Genomic DNA, 24,494 nt, shown 5'->3' with positions numbered 1-24,494 from the left:
AAACAGGAATGTTTGTAACGAGAGAAGGAAAGTCAAGCGATCGCCAGCAGAAAAATATACTCGGGCATTGTAACAAATACAAGTGTTACAAGTCTAAAAGCTATATTGTTGATTGGTGATAAATACGGACAATTTACCTTTCTGTGTATAAGGATTCTTAGGACATTTTCACTCAATATAAAATCTATATTGGAAATCTCTGCACTAGATTTAAGTTTAAAGATGCTGCAAATGCAAATTAGCCACATTGAACGTAGACAGAAATTGCATGGAATCTGTGTAATAAAAATGGCACCGATTCCCATTAAACTCAATGGGAGGCTAACATGGAACAGAATTCACATTGGAATCGCTTTACGAAAGGGGCCTTAGTGTTGCATAGTGGTCTTTGTGAATACATCCTTCATAAGTACAGGTGCCGCTTTATATTTATACTCGACTATGCATCACTGACCTTCCATTTATATTCATAAGGAAAATGTGCTAGCTAGTATGTCCTAATAGGATTTCAGGAAATTAAAATATAGTTAGATGTAACCCATGGAAAAAGAGCTGAATTAGCATGTATAGGTGTAAATTCTATCCATGGTAAAGAACCTTGACAAGGTACATAACTGTAATCATTCCAAAAAGGGTGGGTATTTAACGTGTATTCTTCACTTCTGGGCTCACCTCTGTGGTAGAAGACGTTCAGAGTTCAGGTATCCAGACTTGTGTGTTTCCCGATTATAGTCTCCAAACTTAGCTTGTACGGCATAAGAGCCGAGGAGGACCGCAGTCTCAGGAGGACAGTACACTTCATCGCTAAGGATACTTTCTTTCACTTGCAGGAAAAATAGTTTCTGAGTGATCTCCTGGATCAGCTCCTCAGACACATCCTCAGGGTAAAACTTGCACCGGAACTTGAACTGCAGAGGGTTCTCTTTTCTCACCTCTTGTGCAGATACCTGCCCAATAGTAAGTGGCCAAATCAATATCATAAAGCTACATAAAGATATGGTACTATTGTAGTAAAAGCTTAGCATTTGCACACAACGTAAAAGGCAATCAACTCAGAAAAGACATGTAGAGAACCTGCAGATGATGTCAAAATGCAGCTGTAGAAGAGAAGCAATAGCGTTGCCTGTACAAACAACTGTAAACCAACTATTTCCATAAGCAAGGTTTCTTTGTTGTTCTTTATTACACTATATACACACGCCCTTTGGCTTTCTGATGTTATTTATGCTGCTGTTTAGTCCATCAGTGGTTAGTGTACAGCTAGGCCATCAACCGTAATACTACAGAAATATGCATGACTCAACCTCATGTGCTTGTCACATTGTTGGAAGGTAGGATTTGTAGCTCTTTTAGAGTCTGGCATGTAATATCATTATTCCTGGTTCCGCAGCAAAAATGTATAAAAAAAACCTCTCAACTGCTGGCTCTGTGGGTGAATGACGGGCATCATTTCGACTGTTAGAAATATTTCTCATCCCCATCCTAACTTCGCTTGGGGTGGTTTTAGACGGGACGACTGTAGGGCCCTAAAATATCCAACAAATATACCAACGGCTATCACACGGGCAAATAAGGAAGATGGAACAAAACCTCTGCAGCGCACCTCTGTGAAACACTGAAGGATGCTCGTTAAATAAGTCAACAATGAATCAGCCTATCTAAACAGGCTGCATGAGAGCAAACGAAAACTGTGCTGTCTAAAAGGAGCCTCTAGACTAAGCCTATACCCAGTAACTTCCTTGGGGCTGAGAAGCTTTCCATCCCATCTTTAATCTCATTGTAAGATTCACACATTCCAGGGTAAACTAGAGAATGCATCCATGTACTTTGCACAGTTTAGTAGTGCTGATGTGCAGCCACAAGCCCATTACCCCCCTCCCCAGTCATCTGGAACGTAAGCTACAATTATGATATTTTATACATAACAGTCATTCTAAAAATGGTCACCAGAAATCATTACTGCGTGGCACGTTTAACCCCTTAAGGACATAACCTATTTCGGCCCTGCGGACGTGACGATTTTTTGGGGATTTTCATCTCTACTTTTCAAAAGTCAGAAATTGTTTAGTTTTCTGTCAGAATGGCCATATGAGGGCTTGTTTTTTGCACGGCAAACTGTAGTTTTTATTGATACCATTTTTTTTTTTTTTTAAATAATGTATCGTGAAACTACTATAATTATTTTGAAGGGCAGGGAGAAAAAAAAACAAAAACATCAATTCTGCCACAGTTTCTTTTTTACAGCATTAATCATGCAGCATGACATGATTTTTTCCTGCGAGATGATACAATTACAGCGGTACCAAAATGATATATTTTGCATTAAAGGGTTTTGGTTGTTTAAAAAAACAAAACAAACCAAACAAAAAAAACAGTACTCCATCATTTAGACAGTGCTCGCAAATCGCGGTGTTAGAAAACGTTGCTTTCGAGTGCAGGTCTCTGCAAGGCCTAACTATTTTTTTCCTTTTTTTTCCTTTATATATTCCTGTAGGGGACTTATGCCAGAAAAGCTATGATTGCTATGATAATGCATTGCAGTACTGTTGTATTTCATTATAGCTTACAATAGCGATCACTGACCATGGCAGGGTCAATGACGTCAGAGAGAGCACGCTCCATCTGTGAACCCTTTTACATATAAGGGGTTAACAGTGAGGATCAGGGATCCCACAAATCCCCATTGCTACAGCAGGAGTCCGGCCGACTTTTGAGCCCACGCCATCCATAGGACGCAAGTTGACGTGCTGTTGCGTTAAGCACCAATCAGCCAGAATATAAACTTACGTCTTGTGGCACTAAAAGGTGAAAGGGAGTCCGTCACCTACTTTTAGACCTATAAGCTAAGCTTACAGGTTGAAAGTAGGTTTTACACTTTTCTTCCCCATCATTCCACCGGTGTGAGCACTGAAAACAGTTGCTGAATGCATTGATCACTGCTGCATTGGTAGTTAGGCTGGTTTCCCCTCTGCATTCGCCACCTCTCTACTCTCCTCTTCCATCATAGAAACAGGAAACCAGAAAGCCAAGAGCATATGTAGCATAGAGGCAGACCGAGAGACTGCTATGGGGCCATTGGAGCAAGGGGACCCCAGCTGTGATTAGAGGAGGATGATGATTCGGGCAAAACTTCAATGAAAACAAGCACACATGGCTATTGCTGCTGTTCGATGACACAATCTTACTAATTATGACTATCTGGCTGGAGTTGGTCTTTACTGCCAGATCTTTCCAATGCGCCGCTCTCTAGAATACGGACATTTCTGCAGCACAGCTTGCACTGGTTAGACTGTTACTTTGTGATGACAGCTGAAGACTCAACAACCATCTCAGGAATTCAGCATAAACTTTGAACTATGTGACTAAATGCCAAACGTACCTTTTTATCGAGTTTCAGCCAAGTTGGGAATCCCTTAGTATCGGTGTACTGCAGTCCAAAGTACCACACTTCACGGAGGCCTACAGTCTTAACAACCTGAAACAGCAGGAAACTTGTTAATGACCAACACAAATATGCTTACTAGTACATTTTACAGGTAAAGCCTGGTTAGTAGAACATTAAGGGACTGTCTGCTTTGTGCCATCTCTTTATGAGGAAAGGCCCTCAAGAATACGTTGATCACATAGTGTCCCACATGGGTCTCCCAGCAATTAGAAGGATTGATTGGTGGTGGTCCGTGTCCTGAGACCACATCAAAACTGAACTGAAGGAATAGGAGTGCCAAGGAGCTGCAGTGCTTCTGTAGTTGTAATCAGCAACACTCAAAGCATCTGAGACATGTGTGGTGTAGTCTACAGACTGCAAATCCCACCTGTTCGAGGACCAGTTGAGCAGGTCTGATCACAATAGAAGGGGAACAGTATATATAATCTTCCAAGCAGTCTCAGTTCACACTGGCTGCAGCGGTAATGTAGTCATTTACCCACGTTTGCACTCCAGCCAATTGGACACCCTGAAACTGGAGGTCATCAGCAGTTTCTTGCAGTCTATTCTACAGTTTAGTAAATGAAGATTGTCATGAGAAGGTAAGAAAGATCCAACACGGTGGAGGCACAAAGTCACCACTGTGGAGAGAGCACATAGGACGACACTGTCGCTGTGCGGGACCATGAAGGGGGTTATCACTGTGTATGCAAAGGAGGGGGAACATTAAAAAAAAAGGTCAAAATCTCCAAGCTTTAAGACCCCAACACCACCACTGGGTCACATAAGATCATGTTCACATGGTGGTTTTTGCTGCGGATTTGACATGGAATCTGTGCCAATTCCAAATTGAATCTCCAGTTGAATCCATATTTCACTGCGATCTGCCATATGGTAGATTTTCTTTCTGTATGCAAACTTGAAATCTACGTGCAGAAGAAAAAGTGACATGTCGCTTCTTGGCACAGATTTTTATTTGTTAGAACGTGTGTTAAGAAGCAACATGTCCCTTTTCGTCAGAAATCTGCGCCAATCATGCAGATTGAATGCAGAGGGACTCCAAACTTAGTTTTGTTTGCGAACAGCAGCTTAACCTGCAAAATCACGGGGCCAATGACAGTTTAATTTACAAACTGTTCTAAAGTACTGTTTAGCTGGATCACAGCTTCCCAGAAACCACACTGTGGGGCGTTCCCCTCAGGGGTCCTAATTTAGACTCCACAACGGAGGAAAAAAAGGAAATAAGAAACATTACGTTACATTAATTCCGTCTTTTTATCCCGGGTGCAGGACGACCTCGCTAGAGCTCTGATGTAGGATTAATAAGAAAGTAGCTGCAGGAAAATGTACTTCTAGTTCAGGACTCATTAGTCAGTTATCCCTGATAATGCAAAATAAGCTACTTTGGACTAGATGCAGCTAGAAATGAAATAGTTTCTATTTGCTCCGGAGCTTTCCAGGGTTTGGTAAAATGAGGGCAGCTACAATGTGTTAATAGAGGCTGGCATCTGGACAGTCATAAATCTACGCAAGGTCTCTAAAGCAAGATAAGCCAAAAATATAAAACAATTACTTCTGGTACACAGAGATTCCTTGCAAATGAGCATTCAGCTGGTTATTGTTTCTGATGCGAGGCTCATTAGCCATACACAATATGTAGTTATTTCACAAAAATCAGAAGGGTGATGAAAGAAGAAATGAATAGATATTTTTAATGACACAGTCTCATGTTCTCCACAGCGGTTAATCAGCGGACCCGAGTTCTGGCTTACATTCCGCCGATCCTTTTTCAGCTTAAGTAATCTTTAAATGTATGTAAACAGCCCAAATCAATATTTTCTTCATCACTGAGACTGGCCAATTACTTAAGATAATTTTTGTCTGATTTCCCAATAATGTAATATGCAAGATGACTGATGGCAGGAGAAATCTTGGACTCTAAAGGGGTCTCATCATAGACAACCCCCTGTGAGAATGTGATGCCAGGGGCAGAAGGTTAATTGCCTGGTTCCCACTACAGAAACATCCGGCAAACAGCAGATTTCTTCTTGGGACAACCTCTTTAAAAGTAACCTAGTAAGCTGAACAAGCAATCTGATCTATGGCCATCATGTTCTAGAACAGAAGGAGCGGAGCAGATTAATATATAGTTTTGAGGGAAAAAGATTCAGTATAAGTTGTATTTTATTCACTTATATATGTGCTTCTCCTGGTCTTAGGAGTCCCATGGGTGATGGACAGCTGTCTGTGTATATACAAGACTACAGGTAAGACTGTCCATCACCGATAGGCACATTATTGATATGGGGGGGGGGGGGGACACAAAGGTTCATTTAGGCCGCCTGCAGACGAGCGGAAATCCCGCCGCTGAAAGTCTGCATAGGAGTGCATTACAATACGCACTCCTATGCAGACGGCCGCGGTTTGGCCGCGCGAAATCTCGTGCGGCAAACAAACCGCGGCATGTCCTATTTTTGTGCGGGGCTCGCACTCACCTGGCCGCCGGCTACGGTCTGCGCATGCGCCGTCTGCGCGGCAGCCGGCACATGAAAGAGCCGGGGCCGCCAGGCGCGGGTGAGTACGCGCTCGTCCCTGCAGGCTCTCGGGTCGGGTCCCGCGGCGAGAATTCTCGCCGCCGGATCCGACCCGCTCGTCTGCAGGCGGCCGAATTCATTACTACAGATTTTGCATTCTTAGATCCTGCATTGGCAAGAAATACTACCTATCTCCCTCTACAAATTTGCCTGTGAAGCTCTGTGCTGTGTGTTGGGACGCCTCCTACCATGCCTACTTCCTGTAGTCATAGCAACCAGTGACTCCATCTGCAGCTGCACTGCGGATGTACTGCGTGAAAAAACGCACCCATTCACTTGTATTGGAGGCTTCACGCGCAGAATCTGACCCAAATTAGAACAGGTCGCAGATTTTTTCATGCGCGTGAAAAAACGCGATACAAATCCGTCCGTCTGGGGACAACTGCGGATCCTCATAGGAGTATATTGGCTGCGGTCTGGGGCAGATAGGCCGCCTGCACACGAGCGTTCCGGATTCCGCTAGCGGATTTTCACGCGCGTATGGTACCTAAATGTGCTTGCGGATAGGTGCGGATGCGTGAAAAATCACGCGCGGATATACGCGCATGTGTTGCGGAAAAAAACGCGCAGAAAAACCAGCAGACACCCCTTATTGTAAACCCAACCCCTAGAGAACTGTCCATTCCTTGGAAAACAGCTTAAAAACCAACACCCAGACCCCGTTTTGTCCCTCTTGCTTGTGCGAGCACCGTTAAATTATTCTGGCAACATGCTTTCACCCGGTGAGCAGATGTCTTTGTGGGCATGGTTGATCCATGTAACTTTTTTCAGGCGCTTCTCCAGCGTGACTTTATTTCAGTCACTGCAAAAAAATTCACAAGAGGAATTCATTACTACAGATTTTGCATTCTTGCATCCTGCATTGGCAAGAAATACTACCTATCTCCCTCTACAAATTTGCCTGTGAAGCTCTGCTGTGTGTTGGGACGCCTCCTACCATGCCTACTTCCTGTAGTCATAGCAACCAGTGACTCCATCTGCAGCTGCACTGCGGATGTACTGCATGAAAAAACGCACCCATTCACTTGTATTGGAGGCTTCACGCGCAGAATCCGACCCAAATTAGAACAGGTCGCAGATTTTTTCACGCGCGTGAAAAAACGCGATACAAAGCCGTCCGTCTGGGGACAACTGCGGATCCTCATGGGAGTATATTGGCTGCGGTCTGGGGCAGATAATGTGCCTAAAATAACGCGCTGGAAATTCCGTTCGTGTGCAGGCACCCATAATGTGCCTAAAATAACGCGCTGGAAATTCCGTTCGTGTGCAGGCACCCTAAAAGGGATAAAAATAACGCGTGGAGCATAAAAGATGGTGCTCATGTTGCCTCGGCTATCATTTAGGCTATATTAGTGTATGGGGCACTACCCATTTAATTAACAACAAAGTCATCATAAGATAATGAACAATATTTGGGAAGGTTGGGCAGTTTTAGGGACCACTCATGAGAGGTTTGCACTGCGTCCACCAGTGTGTTAGTTATGGCCCTGTACCAGGGTATTATAGCTCACATTTTGGAAACATACTAGACTGACGGCAGAAAACGAGCACATGGCCCATCTAGTCTGTAATTATATTATTTCCTTTTTATCTTAGGACAAATATACATTTTTCCCAAGTATACTTCCTGTGGATTTTCCAACCACATTTGCGGGAGGTTTGTTCCAAGCATCTACTTTTCAGTAAGATATTTCCTGACATTGCTTCTGATCTTCCCTCCAACTAATCTCGGATTGTGCCCCCTTGTTCTTGTATTTCGGGTGGGCATGAAGGAATGGTATCCTGCAGCACATCGGTCCACATTTGCTGTAACTGGGCCTCCAGATCATACAAACTCAAAGTTGGCATCCCAGGTGGTCCCATACATGTTCTATTGGTAATAAATGTGGTGAACGGGAAGGCAACAGAAGTGTGGCAATGTTGTGGAGGCATTCCTGTGATATCCTTATGTGCGCGGCTGAGCATTATCCTGCTGGAAAATACCTCGTGGACACCACCATGAGAAACAACATATGTGGCTGCAGGATGTCCTGAACATATCACTGAGCGGTCAGTGTACATCACTACTAGGACTGACCAACTGTGATATGCGATGGCCCCCCCAGACTATCATACCAGCAGTGTGCCGCTCCACAGCAAAGGCAGGATTGAGGTCTCCAGAAACTAACACAGCCATAGTCAGTGCCCTAACTAAACCTAGATTTGTCACTGAAGACAACCCGGTTCCACTCTGTAGCAGTCCAGTTTCGTTGTGCACAGCACCACTGCAAACGGAGGTGATGGTGGGTGTCAAAGGAAGTACATGTAATGGTGACCGTGAGACCAAATGTCATTTAGCCAAGCGCCTGGAAATGGTTCTGATAGACACAGGGGCCTGTAATGATGGCGCCACTTGTCTCTGGATGGCGGAGAACAGGTGGAGCTGCTGGTTCTTCTTAACTGGACAAATTCTCTTTGATTGCAATATAGAGGCATGTCTATTGGTCAACAGGCAAGAGAGATCACTACAAACAAGTAGCTTCCAAACGCCTTTTTATAGGCCAAGGGTGGAATCACTTTTAAAGGCATCAGATGGCAAGACCATTCATCTAATCATGCGCATATCAGCCTGAGGTGTAACTGCATGCCAAGCTTTGCAGCAAAACGGCATCTTATAATTGATTTTTTTCCCCAACTTGCAGATGCACACAGCTGTCCTCAAGATGTAATTCATCAAACCAGGTCACCTTCTGCCATTGTTCCACGGTCTAATTCTGATCCTCATGTGACCACTGCGAGCGCTTTCGGTAGTAGACAAGGGTTAGCATGGGCACTTGAACCAGACTGCAGCTACACAGCCCCATACATAGCAAGTTTTGATGAACGGTGTGTTATGACACAGTAACTTTTTAAGCAATTTGTACTACAAGACCTATTCTGTGGAAATATATCATACAGGTTAGCTTTGGTGCCCTAGTCACATTTACGAAGCTTGGAAGCTCATGGCCCTGTAGCTGGTTGCCCTTCCTTGGACCACTTTTGGTAGCTACTAAAGTCACTGCATACCGGGAACACATGACAAGACCTCAGTTTTGGAATACTCTGACCCAGTTCTCAAGCCATCACAAATGACCCTTGTCAGAATTTTCCTCCTTCCAATACAACCAAGTCAGGAACTACTGTTCACTTTCTGCCTGATGCAGCTCCCCCCTTGACTGGTGCTATTAACGGGAGTTAATCAATATAATTTACTTCTTCTTTTGGTGGTTTAAATGCTATGGCTAATCGATATATAATGGTGAAAGAATATTTGAAGAGTAGGGTTACATGTTTATTTATATCTGTCGGTACGTAACTTAAAATATTGACAAGATTTATGAAATACATTCAAATTTACAACATTACAAGGCCTACCTGATCAAAAAGCTGTTTGCCGGTAGTGTTGCTCTGTATGGCAAATTCCAGCTCCGCATCCATAGTGGTCACACGTACATTGATCTGAAGTAAAAAGATAAAAATACTTGTTCACTAAAAGTCAAGACAAGGGAAAAAATTAGAAAAATTGCTTTTTTAAAATTTCGTTATTTGCAACAGACAGTGAGACTAAGATTCAAGAAGGCCATTTGTTGAGAAGATACCCATGTAATTATATTAAAGAGGCCCTCTCAGCTGTCCTGATAGATACGTTTTAGAAAAGCATTTGTATTAGGTCCAAATTGGCGTGTTCTTTTACCAGCTCTGCATTGTGCCGCTCTTCTGTTATTCCTACTGGATATTTATGAATAACTTGACAACTGGGTGTTACCACCTGGGAGTATATTCTTGGACTTGCTGATACAAACAGTCCTGATTGGACAGTTGTCAGAGTGTCTAGGGACACGCCTCCACCTGCTAACGCCCAGTTGTCAAGTTATTCATAAAAGGTGTAGAAGGAATAATAAAAGAACAGCACAATGTAGAACGATTAAAAAATGCTCAAAAATTGTCAATTAGGCAGAATACAAATATTTACGAAAACAGATATGGTGAGAGAGCTAACCAGTCCTGTTTAAAGTACTGAATGGTTATCATAGCAATCCGTATGTGTCCCACAACAAGCATGGCACATTGTCTTCGTCAGTTACATGGTAACACTACTTTATAATTACCTCATGTACCACAAATTAGATTATCTGCAATTACCTCATATAGTCTTTCTGCCATCAACTGATTAATATTTTCCAAAACTCCTTCTGCTGCAGTGTCTGATGGGGCCGACAGACATGATGTCTGGGTAATGTTTATGGGCACATTCATACATAATACACACACTGAACACTAAGGATCTTATTTTATGGGACCCATACTAGCCTGGAAATAGCAACAATTAAATTAAGGAAATAGTTCTCATTCATACCCCTTCTATTTTATAAGCACTCTATTGAATTTTCATGACAACCTTCACTAGTAAATGATGTATCTTAGAGACCATTCTAGCGGTTTCTCTTTTTACAGTAAAAATAGCTTAAAACACGCAAGGAATTTTGGTGACGAATTTCTTGTTCTATTTTCCCTGTATAGCAACAGTCAGTTGTCATTGGTGTTCTGTACAGCAAAACATAATAAAGTCAGCTCTGTATAATGCTGCACTGGGGTACAGAATAGGCTCCTATCATATTGTATATAGCAGTTAAGAGAATATAGCATGTATATAGAGAACATATACAGAGTATATAGAGAATACATTACATTCTAATTTTCTAGTGCCATGATATTTTAATATTAGATGCACTGTACAAATAGCCCTAAGATATGCAACAACCAAATAAGCCAAAAGCTGCCACACACGTTTACCGCTGTTGTACTATTGTACAGTCTGTAAAGCCCCATTTACACATAAAGATCATCGCTCAAAATTCATTAAAAAAAGATAGGATGACTGACAGTTTGAGCGATCATTTTGCATAAGCTGCTAATGGGCACTAATTACCATTAGCAGCTTATTAACTTCATTTGCATGTAAATGAGCTTCCCTTCACTGTATGCAGATAACAGCAGATGGTCTGTTATCTGCATACAGACCCTTTGTTCTACTGCGGGACTGCAGCCGAATACAATGAATCACAGCATGCGGTCCCTGCTACCAACTCTCTGACCGAAAGATGGTTTTTAAACTAAAAATCATCGTTCGGACGAAAAGCAAACGATGATAGCGTTTACACGCAATGATTATTGCTCAAAAGCTATCGTTTGAGCGATAATTCGTTGCACGTAAATGGGGCTTAACCCTAGCCTATCCCGCCCTCTAAGTCATCATCTTTACCTAACCTCATTTCCTATGGTTGTAATAGAATAGTTTTCACATTGATTGGATTTATTTTGTACTGAATATGATCACTGCCCTTCCTCTTCATTGAAAAAGTGACAATAAAAGAACATTTATACTAAAAGAACACAGTAGACATACTGAACGGCGTACACAGCAGGTGTTAGTCTATTACATCAGTTAATGCAGGTTAACTAGAGAGCTATCGTCTCGACAGTGATTACTTCTAGCATTTTTGTTGGAATTACGTTGGACTTAATATTAAAGCTGCTTAAAAAAGTTATTTAGTCACTAACTTACTAGCAGCCTTTTGTGCAGATTGCTTCTCAAGTGGAAAATAACTAAGGAATTTGCTGGTCACAATACAGAAGATCTTTGGTTTAAAATGAAGTAGCAACCAGCTGGGCATTTGCAGATGGGCATTACCAACAGCTCTGTTAGCATCTGTCCAGGCACTTTGGTTCATTGCATCTTTTGTGCAGCTGAAAAATTGTTGTCAGCTGCAGATCTTCCAATGTGAACGGTGGTGTGTTGCAGACACAGATGTGACAAAAATGGATAGCTGAAGTCTGAATCGGCCTGTGTAAGAGGTTGGGAGTGTCAATCAACGATGAAATTTCTCCATGTAAAAAGGAACCATAGTCCAATGATGCAGACCACAAAACTACTATAGGACCTGGGGGAAAGGGGAGCCTGGGCGGATTGGCCCTGCCCCCTGACCCACCACTGGCTCGCCTCCCCTGAATGTACAGAGACACAACTTTCACCTACAGCCCGGCTGCACAAGACTCTGTAGTCCCAGTCAGTGCAGGCTGCTCCTCCCTCTCTCTGCAGTACTACACAGGGAGCAGGAAGAAGGGTGAGGAGCAGCCTGCACTGACAGAGACTGCAGGATCCCTAGCAAGAAATGGAAGGGAAATGCCACCCAATAATTAAATATGTCAGCATCTCCAAATGTGGTTTTTGCATTATCCCAGAACAACTTCTACAGAAACAATTAATAAATCACCTGAAAGCGCTGCTGAATAAGTTGGCGCTATACAAATGACAAGTCCCTTCTCCTTGTGTAGAACTGGTATCTGACTATTATATGGCGATTGTTATTATCCTAGAGCTCAGCCGCTGTATCTAAACACACTGCGTTCTAGACATGCAGCCTCTTAATATAAATTTTTGTTATATTTATGTATAGGAGCCCAATTTTAAGTTTTGCTATGGGGCCCCTTTGATGATTTCTATGTACACCCCTGCCATAGTCTCTGTATTTGTGCACTGATAACACAATACCATTTGTAGTTGCCCAGTATACAGATATAACTGCTGGGTGAGGTCTGATTATCTGCAGCTAGAACAGAGTACTGAATGGTCTTTAAAAGTAGAGCCATCTGAAAAAATCTAGCCAAGTAGAAACTTCATCTACTCTACAGTAACTTACAGTAATAGTCATATTAAAGCAGATCATTCGTCAGATACTGAGGTCAAAACATACCAGAGAACTGAACACAATAATGGCTTGCAGAAGGAGGGCTTAAGGAGGACATGGCGGCTCCTGTGACATTTTGGTATTAAAGCGCCTTTTCAATGATTGGTTTTGAACGTTTGTGCACATGTTCATTTGCCCGATGATCTGTCTGTGCTAGTATGCCCATCAGCCAACAATGCTTGCTCGTCGGCTACTTGTAGTCTTTATGTTGGCATAAACATTCCTGTTCACCAGCAGCACATCTCCCCGTGTAAATAGGAATGCAATCCGTATGAGGATAAATGATCGTCTCAAGCATAGTTTGTCCTCATAGTAGGGATCAATTGCCACATCTAGATGACAGTAACGAGTGCCATTTGACATGCTATATTATTGAACAGCCAAAAATCCTCATTAAATAATTCTAAACAAGCGCTTTTTTTTTAGACTTCCATGCAGTGCCATTCCTAGCAATGTGTAAATAAATTGGCAACTGGGAGTAACCAGTTGGGATTGTGTCCAAGTATCATGCTGCAGTTTTTCGAGACAAAGCCAGAAGAGTTTCCAGCAGGAAGACATAGAAGTCCTTCCCTTATATTTCATATAACATTTGAATGCCTTACTGACCATAGTTTAAAACATAAAAAAACTTCCCCTTATGCCGCCTGCACACGGGTGGAAATTCCGCGGCGGGGATTTCCTGCCGCTGGAAGCCTGCAAACAAACCGCGGCATGTCCTATTTCTGTGCGGGGCTCACCCGCTGCTGGCTCCGGTCTGCGCATACGCCGGCTGCTCGGCAGCCAGCACATGAAAGAGCCGGAGCTGCAGGACGCCGGCGAGTACGCGCTGGTCCCTGCAGGCGCTCGGGTCGGGTCCCGCGGCGAGAATCCTCGCTGCCGGATCAGACCCGCCCATCTGCAGGCGGCCTAACACAGCTGATATAGGGCGCTATTACACATGCAGCTGCAGTTAGCATTTTTTAGGTAATTGCCAGCTAAACCTGCAGCCCAGCAATTATCTGCAAAACGAAAGGGTTAGTGGCTTTCATGTAATTGCACCCTAAGGCTGCCTTCACACGAGCATCACAATGTGAGGCACACAAACATGAACCCCATTTTTTTGAACAGGATCATACACACGAGTGATATTTTCCTGCATGGCACAGCGATGCAGAAAACAAATGTTCTATCATGCTGCGTGTTCTCGCATCGCAGCGTCCACTGTTTTAATGGTAGCGGTAGCAGCAGCGCACCATGTGATAGGTGCACGCGATGCGGGGGTCTCCCACTGAAAACAATGGGAGAAACTCCATGGACCTCTGAAGTGAGGCCGTTTTGACAAGAAAATACCTCACATCCTCGGGGAATTCCTATGGTGGGGAGCGCGATATGGGGGTGTTCACTGCTGTATATCACGCTTGCCCATGGAAAGTTAGCCTAACAGACTGCAAAACCCCAGATCCCAATGAGCCCTTGTGAAAGGGTTTTTCACCAATCATTGACAGCATCCCTGCAGAATTAGCCAGAGACGACTCAGGCTGAGAGAGAACCGGTAGTTGCCAAGTAATGGCAGTATTGTGTGCTTCTCCTGCATGGCTCAGTGCCAACAGGAATAAACTGAGTAGCAGCCAACTATGGGAGAGGGACCTGGGGGAAATGTTGCTGTGGCTACTGAGACTATTCTGTGGCATTGTAGGCAGTGGAGCCCTGATATGAAGACTAAGGGGATTGGGATAGCTTTGTTGTGACTAATAGGGAGGGGGGTGGACTGAGGACAGGTGTAACGCTATTGCCTCCAGAACAATGGGGTGCGTGACCCTACTGTCATTACTAAGAAGTGTGCTGGGGCACTGGGGCTCCCATTCAAAATCTATGACAGCTGTACCTACAACTACCAGTGCCGGCCAATACACAGGGGCCAGTGATCTGCTTCCACTCTGTACACTGCATTGTTGGCGACAGTGGGCACAATTCATGGGGAACCCCATGAAGGCTTTTTTTTTTTTTTTAAATAAAAGGCAGAAATTTGTCCAAATGACTGTTCGTACGAATGGCTGTTCCTTATTATTGTCCAGTGCAAACAGAGCAGCAATCAGTGGAGTCAGCTTTAACCAAGGGAGCACATTTCATTTGACTCAAGCAGAGTAAATCTCATTGTGCCCTTGCCAATATTTGCTGCCATCGCTACTGTCATTCTGGAAGCATGCTTACAATGTAAGGATATTTTCCTGTACATCCCAAGCAGCCACCTTTTTCCTCTACAGACATATAAAGTATATTGAGGGCCTGCTGCACACACGAAGAGCCCTGATTAGATTGCCTGGAGAATAATCCTGTTTGTATTCAGACATTTCAATCCTCAATATAGTTAGATTTTAAAAAACAAAAAGTCATATCCCAAGAGTTACTGGGCTGTAATTGGCTAAAGCAGCGAGTTGCTGTAGTGACTACAGTTAAACCTGAAGGCAAGTGGGATTAAAAAGCAGATGGGATTAAACACACCTACGCACTAAGCAATCTTTTAAAACCTGGTGAAATGAAGCCCTGATCAGACCGACAGATGAAGCTGCTAAACAATAGAAGCAATGCAGCCGTAGTAAACAAGTGTACGCCCGCAGTATTGTGTGCCCATGCCTAATAGCAAGGTGCCAACTGATGCTAAGCTGCACAAGGATATGAAATCTATGGATATCAGCAGGATGTACTCCTCATCTAACGCCTACGGGGGCTGCTAGGAAGACACTTACGTCAGCTTTTAAGGCAAATATCAAATCAGACGGGTTGGATTGTCCCTGTCCCATATGACTGTTATTATTTGTATCAGTTTGCACTGATTTTGGCATAAACGTGACTATAATTGGTCCCCTACAGCTGCCTACTATATATGGCCTGCATTACACTTCAATATTGGGCAAACTGTAGATGATAATGATTTTATAGATGGCAGGTAAAGAAATTCCTATATACCTTAGTAGGTGGTCAGATCATTACAGTTAGTGCTTTTAGTAGCCATAGAAAGTAAAAGAAAACCCCCAAAAGTGAGTAGTTGTTAATAGGAATGCTATTTAAAAACCGGTTGGGACAAAAAAGCTTTTTTTTAAAAAACATTAAAAAAAAAATAAATTGATATATAGAGATATACGTTTAAATACAATATGTCATTTTGTGATGGCGCATTACACTTTAGGCATACAGTGTATATATCCTATAGGAAGGAGGGATGTGGATTCTCGGAGAAGCGGACTGACTTGGGGTGTTTAAACTTGGAACTCGGGAGAGGACAACCACAGAGATAGAGAGGAAGACAGTTTAGACAGTGATCCGGGACTAAGTAATAAAAACGGTGGAGTGGTGGGAGGTGTTCGTAAAGTTAGAACAATTTATAGAGCTACACAAAATAAAAAAATAACTAAAAAACTTCTAAACTGCACATTGACTAATGCTAGAAATGTGAGCAATAAAAGGTGACAAACTGGAAGTAATGTCTACAGGAAAACAGTGACATAGTGGGGATAACTGAGACCTGGTTGGACAAACGCTGTGACTGGGCGGTGAACTTCCAGGATTATAGTTTCTTCACAAGGGATTGTAAAAAACTGAAAGGTGGAGGGGTTTATCTTTACGTAAAATCCTGTTTAAAGCCCACACTACAGGAAGATATACATGAATATGATGAGCATGTGGAGTCTTCACGTACAGAAATACATGAAGGGAAAATAAAATCCTCATAGGGGTTTTCTATAGGCCACCAAATATAATAGAAGCCACTGAAAATGTATTACTCAGGCAAAAAGATGAAGCGACAAATCACGAGGAGGTAATTATCATGGGGGACTTTGTCTTGGTCTGGGTGAGAATATGTGTAAGTTGTTAAGTAACTGGCTCAGTGATAGAAAACGGGGGGGGGGGGGGTTTATAAATGGCACATACTCCGATTGGGACATGGTTCTTCCTCTTTGCAAGTCACTGGTCAGACCATACATGAAATCATTGAATATTCTGTACAGTTTTGGGCACCGGTACTCAAGAAGAAGGACGTATCAGAGCTTGAGCGAGTACAAAGGTAGGAAACTAAAGTAATAAATGGAATGGGTAGACTACCTACAATACCCAGAGAGGGTATCAAAATTGGGGTTAGTTTAGGGAAAAAAAAAAAAAAAAAAGAAAAGATTGCTGAGGGGCGACCTAATAACTATGTATAAATATATCAGGGGACAATACAGAGATCTCTCCTATCATCTATTTATACCCGGGACTGTGATAAGGAGGCATCCTCTACATCTAGAGGAGAGAAGGTTTCTACACAGACATAGAAGGAGGTTCTTTACTGTAAGAGCAGTGAGACTATGGAACTTTGTCTGAGGACGTGGTGATGGCGAACTTGCTAAAATAAGTATAAGAGGGGCCTGGATGCGTTTCTTGAGTGTAACATTATTATAAGTTATATCACTGATAACTTCAGAAGGGTCGGTGATCCAGGGATTATTCCAATTGGAGTCGGTAAGGAATTTTTCCCTACAATGAAAAAAATTGGCTTCTACCTCATTGGGTTTTTTTTTTCCTTCCTCCGGATCAACACTGGGGGGTTAGATAGGCTGAACTAAATGGACATTTGTCTTTTTTTCAGCCTTAGGCTGAATGCACATGGGTGGAAATTCCGCGGCGAGTTTTCCAGCAGAGTTTTCGCCATTGCACACTGCCATGGGATTGCATTAATTTATTCAATCCCATGCAGATTGCCGCGATTTTGATAATGGAAAATTGTGAGATAACAAAAATCGTGTCATGTCCTATTTCACTGACGCGCTGGCTCTGCACTGCACATGTGCAGCTGTGCGCCATCCGGCACATCCGCAGAGCAGAGCGAAGACGCCGGACAGGTAAGCCGAGGGTCACGGGTAGCATCCCGCTGCAAGAAAGTCACAGTTGGAATCCGACCTGGCCGCCTGCATTCACCCTTATACACCATTTTACTATACAGTTTGTTTTAGGTGATACATTTAGACAACAACATATGACTAGGGCAAGAAATATATTTGTATTGAGTTCTGGCACAGCTGATAGACCAGAACAGTACATCATACACATTGAATTGAATGTTGTTTACCTCTACACCGATTGCATAAACGTTTTATTTACATCAAATAAGGATTTGTACAGAATGTATGCAAACAAAGCTTTCATTTTCCTTGTGAGTAATAGAAGCTAAGCAGGATATCCTTTACTAAGCAGTCTAGGTCACTCCTTTATATTGTGCCATTTCTTCCTAATACACCCCTGGCTTTGGCTCAAGAAGCTGCATGAAAAATTGCCATAAACGCGGTGGCTTTTTTACCCCCCAAATAATTAACGTTGCATATGGACTGCAGGTACCCAAATCATCGCTAAGCGGCGGCGCAGGGTGTGCAAACAAAGAAAAACATACAAAAACTGTATTGTATTGCACACAACCGCCTGCAAGCCGCCATGGTCATTCGCAATACAGTTTAATCAGACAGACAGGGTCACCACCTGGGCTCAGAGCTCTAACCCACTGTGGGTCCCATTTGACTTGTTTGTATGAGCCGGCCTTGTGGTTCAGTTTCTTCACATTTTTCAAACTATATATTTTCCTATCAGTGAATAGAAACTAGTTCGGTTGTTTCTGTCCCCCTTCAGTACTCCTCATACCTGGCAGCTTGCAAAGAGTACATGCAGTGTAGGCAGCAATCCCTTTGTCTTTACAGTTTGCTACATTGGATCAGTGAAGGTGCACTATTACTCTGCGGGGCCACAGAGGGGTCATTGTAAGTAAAGTTACGTCTCTTTTAGGTCAGGGGACATAAAAGGGTTGACTTAGCTTAAAGGGGGTGTGGCCTAAAAAATTGCTGTCATTTCAGAAGGAAGTTCCAGCTGGCCATAAAGCTTCTTGGAGATACACAGTGTCCACACAGGTGCCCATTGACTTTCATTGCTTCCATTCACCGTGTGTTGCGCATGGGATATACACGTGCGTAATTCGGTGACATTACAACCCTGTGAATGAGCCCTAATGCATAGAAAGGAGAGCTGCTGTATGAAACCTTCTCTATGACACAAACGCTCTGTGAATCTATACATGTCTTGCTTTAAGATGTATTGACATACAATTTTGCAACCACTTCAAAAGGCATTTGTTAGCATTTGCCCGCGAAAACCAGAAGTGGAACCGGCAGGGTATTTTGCAAATGGTGGATTTGCTATGGATTTACCACAGTGGAAAACCCGGACCAAACAGGGTGGATTTTGACACAGATTTTGGAGAGGAATCGCTGCAGATTTCACCGCTTAATTTAAAAAGGTGTGAAATCAGCTGGGAAAGTCTTCAGCTTAAATTGACACCTTGTGGATTTAAAATCTGAACGACCGTAACAAATTATTTTCTTGACAAAAATGTGTTGAAATAGGTTTTTTTTTTTTTAGATCTTAGATTAGGACAAGTAGTTATTCGGAGAAACCAAATATGGACGGGACACGACTATTCTAGGTCCAGACTGAACAGTTAGATCCATTCAGTCTCCGCTCCGGATACAGCCTACCTTCATTGGGATTGCAGTCATTTGACAGTCTTTTCCAGATACATACTTGAAAAGAAGTTGTAAGCCATTCATGGTGTATCCGCAGAATAGACCATCAATAGTAGGCTGCCTGTCCACGGGCGATGATCTGCTTGTGATAAATCACCCGCGAATCACACTAGGAAAAGCTTTCCCAAGGCTAACTATGGAAAGCGAAGCCCAACGTCCACGAGCGGAGAATCATAGCGATTATCCACTCGCGGGATTGAAATCACGGCATACTGCAATTTGCCACAAATCTCTGCGGTGAGCCTATCTATTAGATAGAGGACACTATCTATTAGCCACAGGAGGCGACAGGCTGCCTGTAAGCATTTTTAAATAGGAAACAGTTTGGGACACATACAAAATATGTCTACAGGAAGAGGGGCCAATGCAAGGGTTAACTTTTCTCTGCATTTGTAGGATTATTTCTTGATCTCAGAACTAAATGGGATGAACCAATTTACTAACCAGATCAGAGGATTGTCTCTATACTATTGCTGCCAATGTTCAAAGTCTTACAAGCAAATTATTTGAAATCTTGTTCTCCCATGTCTTCGCATTTTCGGATGTATGGACGGCTTGTGAACTGGACTTAGCCTGACTCTTAGGCCTCATGTCCACGGGCAAAAGAAGAATTAAAATCCGCAGCAGATTTTAACTCTTCTCCTGCCCGCGGATCCGCGCCCATAGGGATGCATTGACCACCCGCGGGTAGATAAATACCCGCGGATGGTGAATAAAAGGGATTTTTTTTTAAAATGGAGCATGAAAAAATCTGGACTATGCTCCATTTTCATGCGGGTCTCCCGCGGGCTTCTATTGAAGCCTATGGAAGCCGTCCGGATCCGCGGGAGACAAAAATCAGATTTTACTCACCCGCTCCGTTTCTTCTCTTCGCCGCGGCGCCATCTTCTCTCAGTCGCGGCCGGATCATTTTGCTTCGGGCCGGCGCATGCGCGGGGCACGTCACCGACGTCACCCTGCGCATCCGCCAGGCCGAAGAAAGAAGATCCGGCCGCGACGCAGAGAAGATGATGTGGCAGCGAAGGAAGGATCCGGAGCGGGCGGGAGGTAAGTTTATTCTGATTTATTCTTATTTTCAGTGCTCATGTCTGTGGGGCAGAAGGGACCCGCTACGGATTCTCCATGGAGAATCCGTAGCGGGCCTGATTTTCCCCGTGGACATGAGGCCTTAGCTTAAAGCACAATATTGAGCAAAAGGCCATAAAAAAAATCTGTGAAATAGAAAGTACAGTAACATAGTATTTTAGGCCGAAAGACATATGTCCATCCAGGTTAGCCTACTACCCCTCCCCAATGTTGCACCAGAAAAAGGCATAAAACTCCAATGAGGTAGAAGCCAATTTTCTCTATTTAAAAGGAAAAAAAATTCCTTCCCGACTCTAATATGCCAATCAGAATAATCCCCAGGTCACCGACTCTTCTGAAATTATTAATGATTATAACATGTAATATTGTAATCTTCATGAAAGGAATCCAGGCCCCTCTTAAATTGTTATTGAATTCCCCATCATCACATCCTCAGGCAGAGAGCTCCATAGTCTCACTGCTCTTACAGTAAAGAACCCCTGTTCAAAGTCCTGGGTATAAACAGATGATGGGAGAGATCTCTGTACTGAACACTAATATATTTATACATAGTCATTAGGTCACCCCATAGCAATCTTTTTTTCTAAAGTGAATAACCTCAATTTTGATAACCTCTCTGGGTATTGTAGTCTGCCCATTCCATTTATTACTTTAGTTTCCCACCTTTGTACCGACTCAAGCTCTGATATGTCCTTCTTGAGTCCCGGTGCCCAAAACTATATACACAATATCCCATGTGTGGTCTGACCAGTGACTTGTAAAGAGGAAGAACAATGTTCTCATCATGTGCCCTAGATCTCTTTGGATGCACCCATGATTCCATTTGCCTTGGCAGCAGCTGCCTGACGCTGGTTGCTCCAGTTAAGCTTACAGTTACCTGAAACCCCCAAGTCCTTTTCCGTGTCAGTGTTAACCAGTGGTTTCCCCATTTAGGCCTCCCTCACACAGGCGTTCCAGAAAGCACTGCAGTTAATAGCGGAGTTCAGCATACCTCCTCATGGATGAGGTGCGCTAAACATCCAAAATAGAACAAACTCTGCTGGAAAATTTCAGTGCTGTAAAGGTGCTGCGATCGATCGGCTCCATTGAAAACAATGGGAGCATCATAGCGTACTAATCGCGGTAAAAAGGTCTGTGTGAGGGAGGCCAGGACCTGCATATAGAAGGCGCATTTTGCATCTGTGGGGAGGCATGGTGCCGTGTTCGTGACATGTCCCTCCAAGAGGCCCGTTTTAACCACATATGCACATATACATGCAGAGGCATAACAAGAGCATAGGTATGCCCTTCAGAATATGTGCCAAGGGCTAAACTTTCTGCTGCGCTGTGTACTTTTTGATTAAGAAACAGAAGAAAAATATTAACTAGGGTAATTTATCAGGAGAATAGTCCTAGGAGTAAAGTGAGGCTTGGGACAGGGACAGATAAAACAGTGAGGTTATACTAATGTCAATGTGTAAAGGAAATTCAAGAACTAGACTTTGACTCCCTAGCAAATGGAGGCACTTTAGGAACGCCTCATGCATCTTCTTTTAATTGGGAATCCTTCAAGCAATGGCAACTTTCAAGAGCAGACGGGAGACAATATGGAGACAAGGCGCTGACAGTAGAAAGAAAAATGGTAGAAACTTAATGTTAACTTTATTTTTAAAGGTTTATTAAAGAACACATGTAAAGTACAGCAACATTGGCCTCCTGAATCCAGGCAGCCCTAGGCGGCCTTTCAGGGTTTCCAACAGAGCAAAAATACTTTTTTTTGCATAAAAAAAAATAAAAATTTTATACAGGGTACGGGTTGCTACATTCCGGGGATATCCTCCACAAGAAGAAACCTTGGGAAGCACGATTCACAGTCCTCCTCAATGAGACTTGCAAAAACACCTCGCCGGAAGTTCTGCAAGAGGTTACAATCCCACAACATATGCATAACGGAGCCTATATGAGTGAAGCATCATGGGAAGCTTGCTGAGGGGGACAAACCCATAGCATGTAAGCGTGGGGTGTAATAAGTTCTGTGTATAAATATAACTGGAATACATTTCTCCCCTAAACTGACCAGAGGAGAACCAGAGCCGGCCAGAATATCAGAGCCCAGATCTGGTGTATCCTGCATGCATTTCTGGAGGGCCTTCTCCTTTAACCCCTTAAGGACACGGACCTTCCCACCCCACCCGATTTTCATTTTTTCCTCCCCTCTTTTAAAAAATCATAACTTCTATTTATCCATCAAGATAGCTGTATGAGGGCTTGTTTTTTGCAGGACGAGTTGTATTTTTCAATGGTACTATATAATGTACTGAAAAACGTTAAATATTTTTTTAGTTGAATGAAATTGAAAAAAATAAAAATAAAAAAATGAAATCCAGCCATCTTTAGGTGCGTCTTGTTGTATGGCATACACACTGCAACAAAAACTTTATTCTATGGGTCAGTACGAATATATATATATATATATATATATATATATATATATATATATATATATTTTTTTTTTTTTTTTTTTTTTTTATTTTTTTTTTTTTTTTGGCAGTACTTATTTTTTTCAGAAGATATTTACTTTTTTCCCCATTATTTTCTGTCGCTTCATACATACCTCGAACCTGCAGGACGTAACTTTATGTCCTATAGCGTTAAGGGGTCAAAGGAGAAAAGCTATATGTCAAATGACTGTAGAAAACTGGAAAGCAGCTACATAAGGTTACACGTTTGGGCCAAACCTTTCAAAAGGGTCTAGAAGAAAGATGGTCAGGCCCTCAAACTGTCTCAGCTGGCAATACCTAAAATAGGAGTTATCTGGTGTATTAAAAGTGAACTGTAGTTGCTGAAATGTACAAAAAGTGTCTTCACTAACTAATGGTCATCCCATAGAGCCTCCAGTTGCCCATCCAAGCACCCCAGATTAGAAGGAGACGAACGCCTGATTAACTAATGCGGGATCATTCACTATGGTGCCATTAGTGCTACAATTAAAAAATAAAAAAAGATATAAATAAAAAGATTTTATAGCACCAAACTTATTCTGCAGCACTTTCAGGTCATTTTTATTTATTACCCCTACCAAGCTGGGTTCTCATTTTACCGATCTCAGAAGGATGAGTCAACCTTGAGCGGCTACCAGTACCATGTGGGGACCGAGCTTACAACCTTCAGGTCATGAGCGATAGCTTAGGACTGCATTTTTGCTACCTTAACACTCTGCACCACACAGGGCTTTTAATAAATATGCTTAAATCTGCTGATCTATATATGAGTTGCAGTTATCAAGATGGTGTCCTGGGGAGAAAAAAAATGAACCCCGATAGGGTAAAGTACAAATACATATAACTTCAGTATGAAGTCTGAAGTCAGTATTGTTACCAATTAGGTGGATGCAAAATGTAGTAAACATGGGTATGAAATAGTCTATATAAATCACACCACAAAAAAAAGACAGTTCGTGAAGTGGTACTTGGATCCTCCAAGGGATCAAGCCACAATGCTACTTGTTGGTTTTCTAAATGAAATCCAGTATAAAGTCCACAATTAGTGCTGTTAGTAATGGAATAATTGCTACTTCAGATTATATATATATTAGATTTACACAAAATCACAAACATAAGTACATTTTGTGCAGTGGGGTATTTCCCCAAAACGATGGGGGTATCACTTATATCTCTCCAGTGCGAGCTCCGGTATACAATCCCAAGTAGCAGCACCCACAGCGAAGGCGTGAAAACAAGCGTTCACCAGTGTGCAGTGATCAGAGAGCAGCACTGGCTTTCATCAATGTGCGAGCACTGTCCGATGTCATCGCCACCTATGCATTTTGTGTACCCCGACGAAGTCCAGTCTTGGAGAGCCTATTATGGGTCCATTTGCTGTTCATAGAATACATGGATGGCCATAGCCCAAAAATTCGGCCGTGTGAATGGGCCCTAAGGAATAATGTATCCCCCCACTATAGAGGCTAAGAATACTAGAAGTCGCCTTGAAGTTGTGTGACCCTGCTCAGCCTGCAGCCTTGGGCTATTCTACAGTAAAAGAACTTTGTGGAGACTTC

The 24,494-nt window shown here is 42.8% G+C and overlaps 1 protein-coding gene across 2 annotated transcripts in view; it reads right to left on the bottom strand.

Annotated features, from left to right (window-relative positions):
* EZR (ezrin) overlaps positions 1–24,494 on the bottom strand; it is a 55,567-nt gene that overhangs the window by 15,265 nt on the left and 15,808 nt on the right. For both annotated transcript variants that reach the window (XM_066605478.1, XM_066605479.1), the window contains exons 3-5: positions 9,412–9,495; positions 3,380–3,475; positions 673–947 (exon numbers count right to left, since the gene is read on the bottom strand). In XM_066605478.1, the coding sequence (XP_066461575.1) occupies positions 673–947; positions 3,380–3,475; positions 9,412–9,495 (455 nt within the window). The remainder of the gene's footprint in view (positions 1–672; positions 948–3,379; positions 3,476–9,411; positions 9,496–24,494) is intronic.

The sequence above is a fragment of the Eleutherodactylus coqui genome, chromosome 1 (genome assembly GCF_035609145.1).
Source record: "Eleutherodactylus coqui strain aEleCoq1 chromosome 1, aEleCoq1.hap1, whole genome shotgun sequence".
Lineage (NCBI taxonomy): Eukaryota > Metazoa > Chordata > Amphibia > Anura > Eleutherodactylidae > Eleutherodactylus > Eleutherodactylus coqui.
Note: the sequence above shows the minus strand (reverse complement) of the source record. Positions and strands in the feature narration are given on the sequence as shown.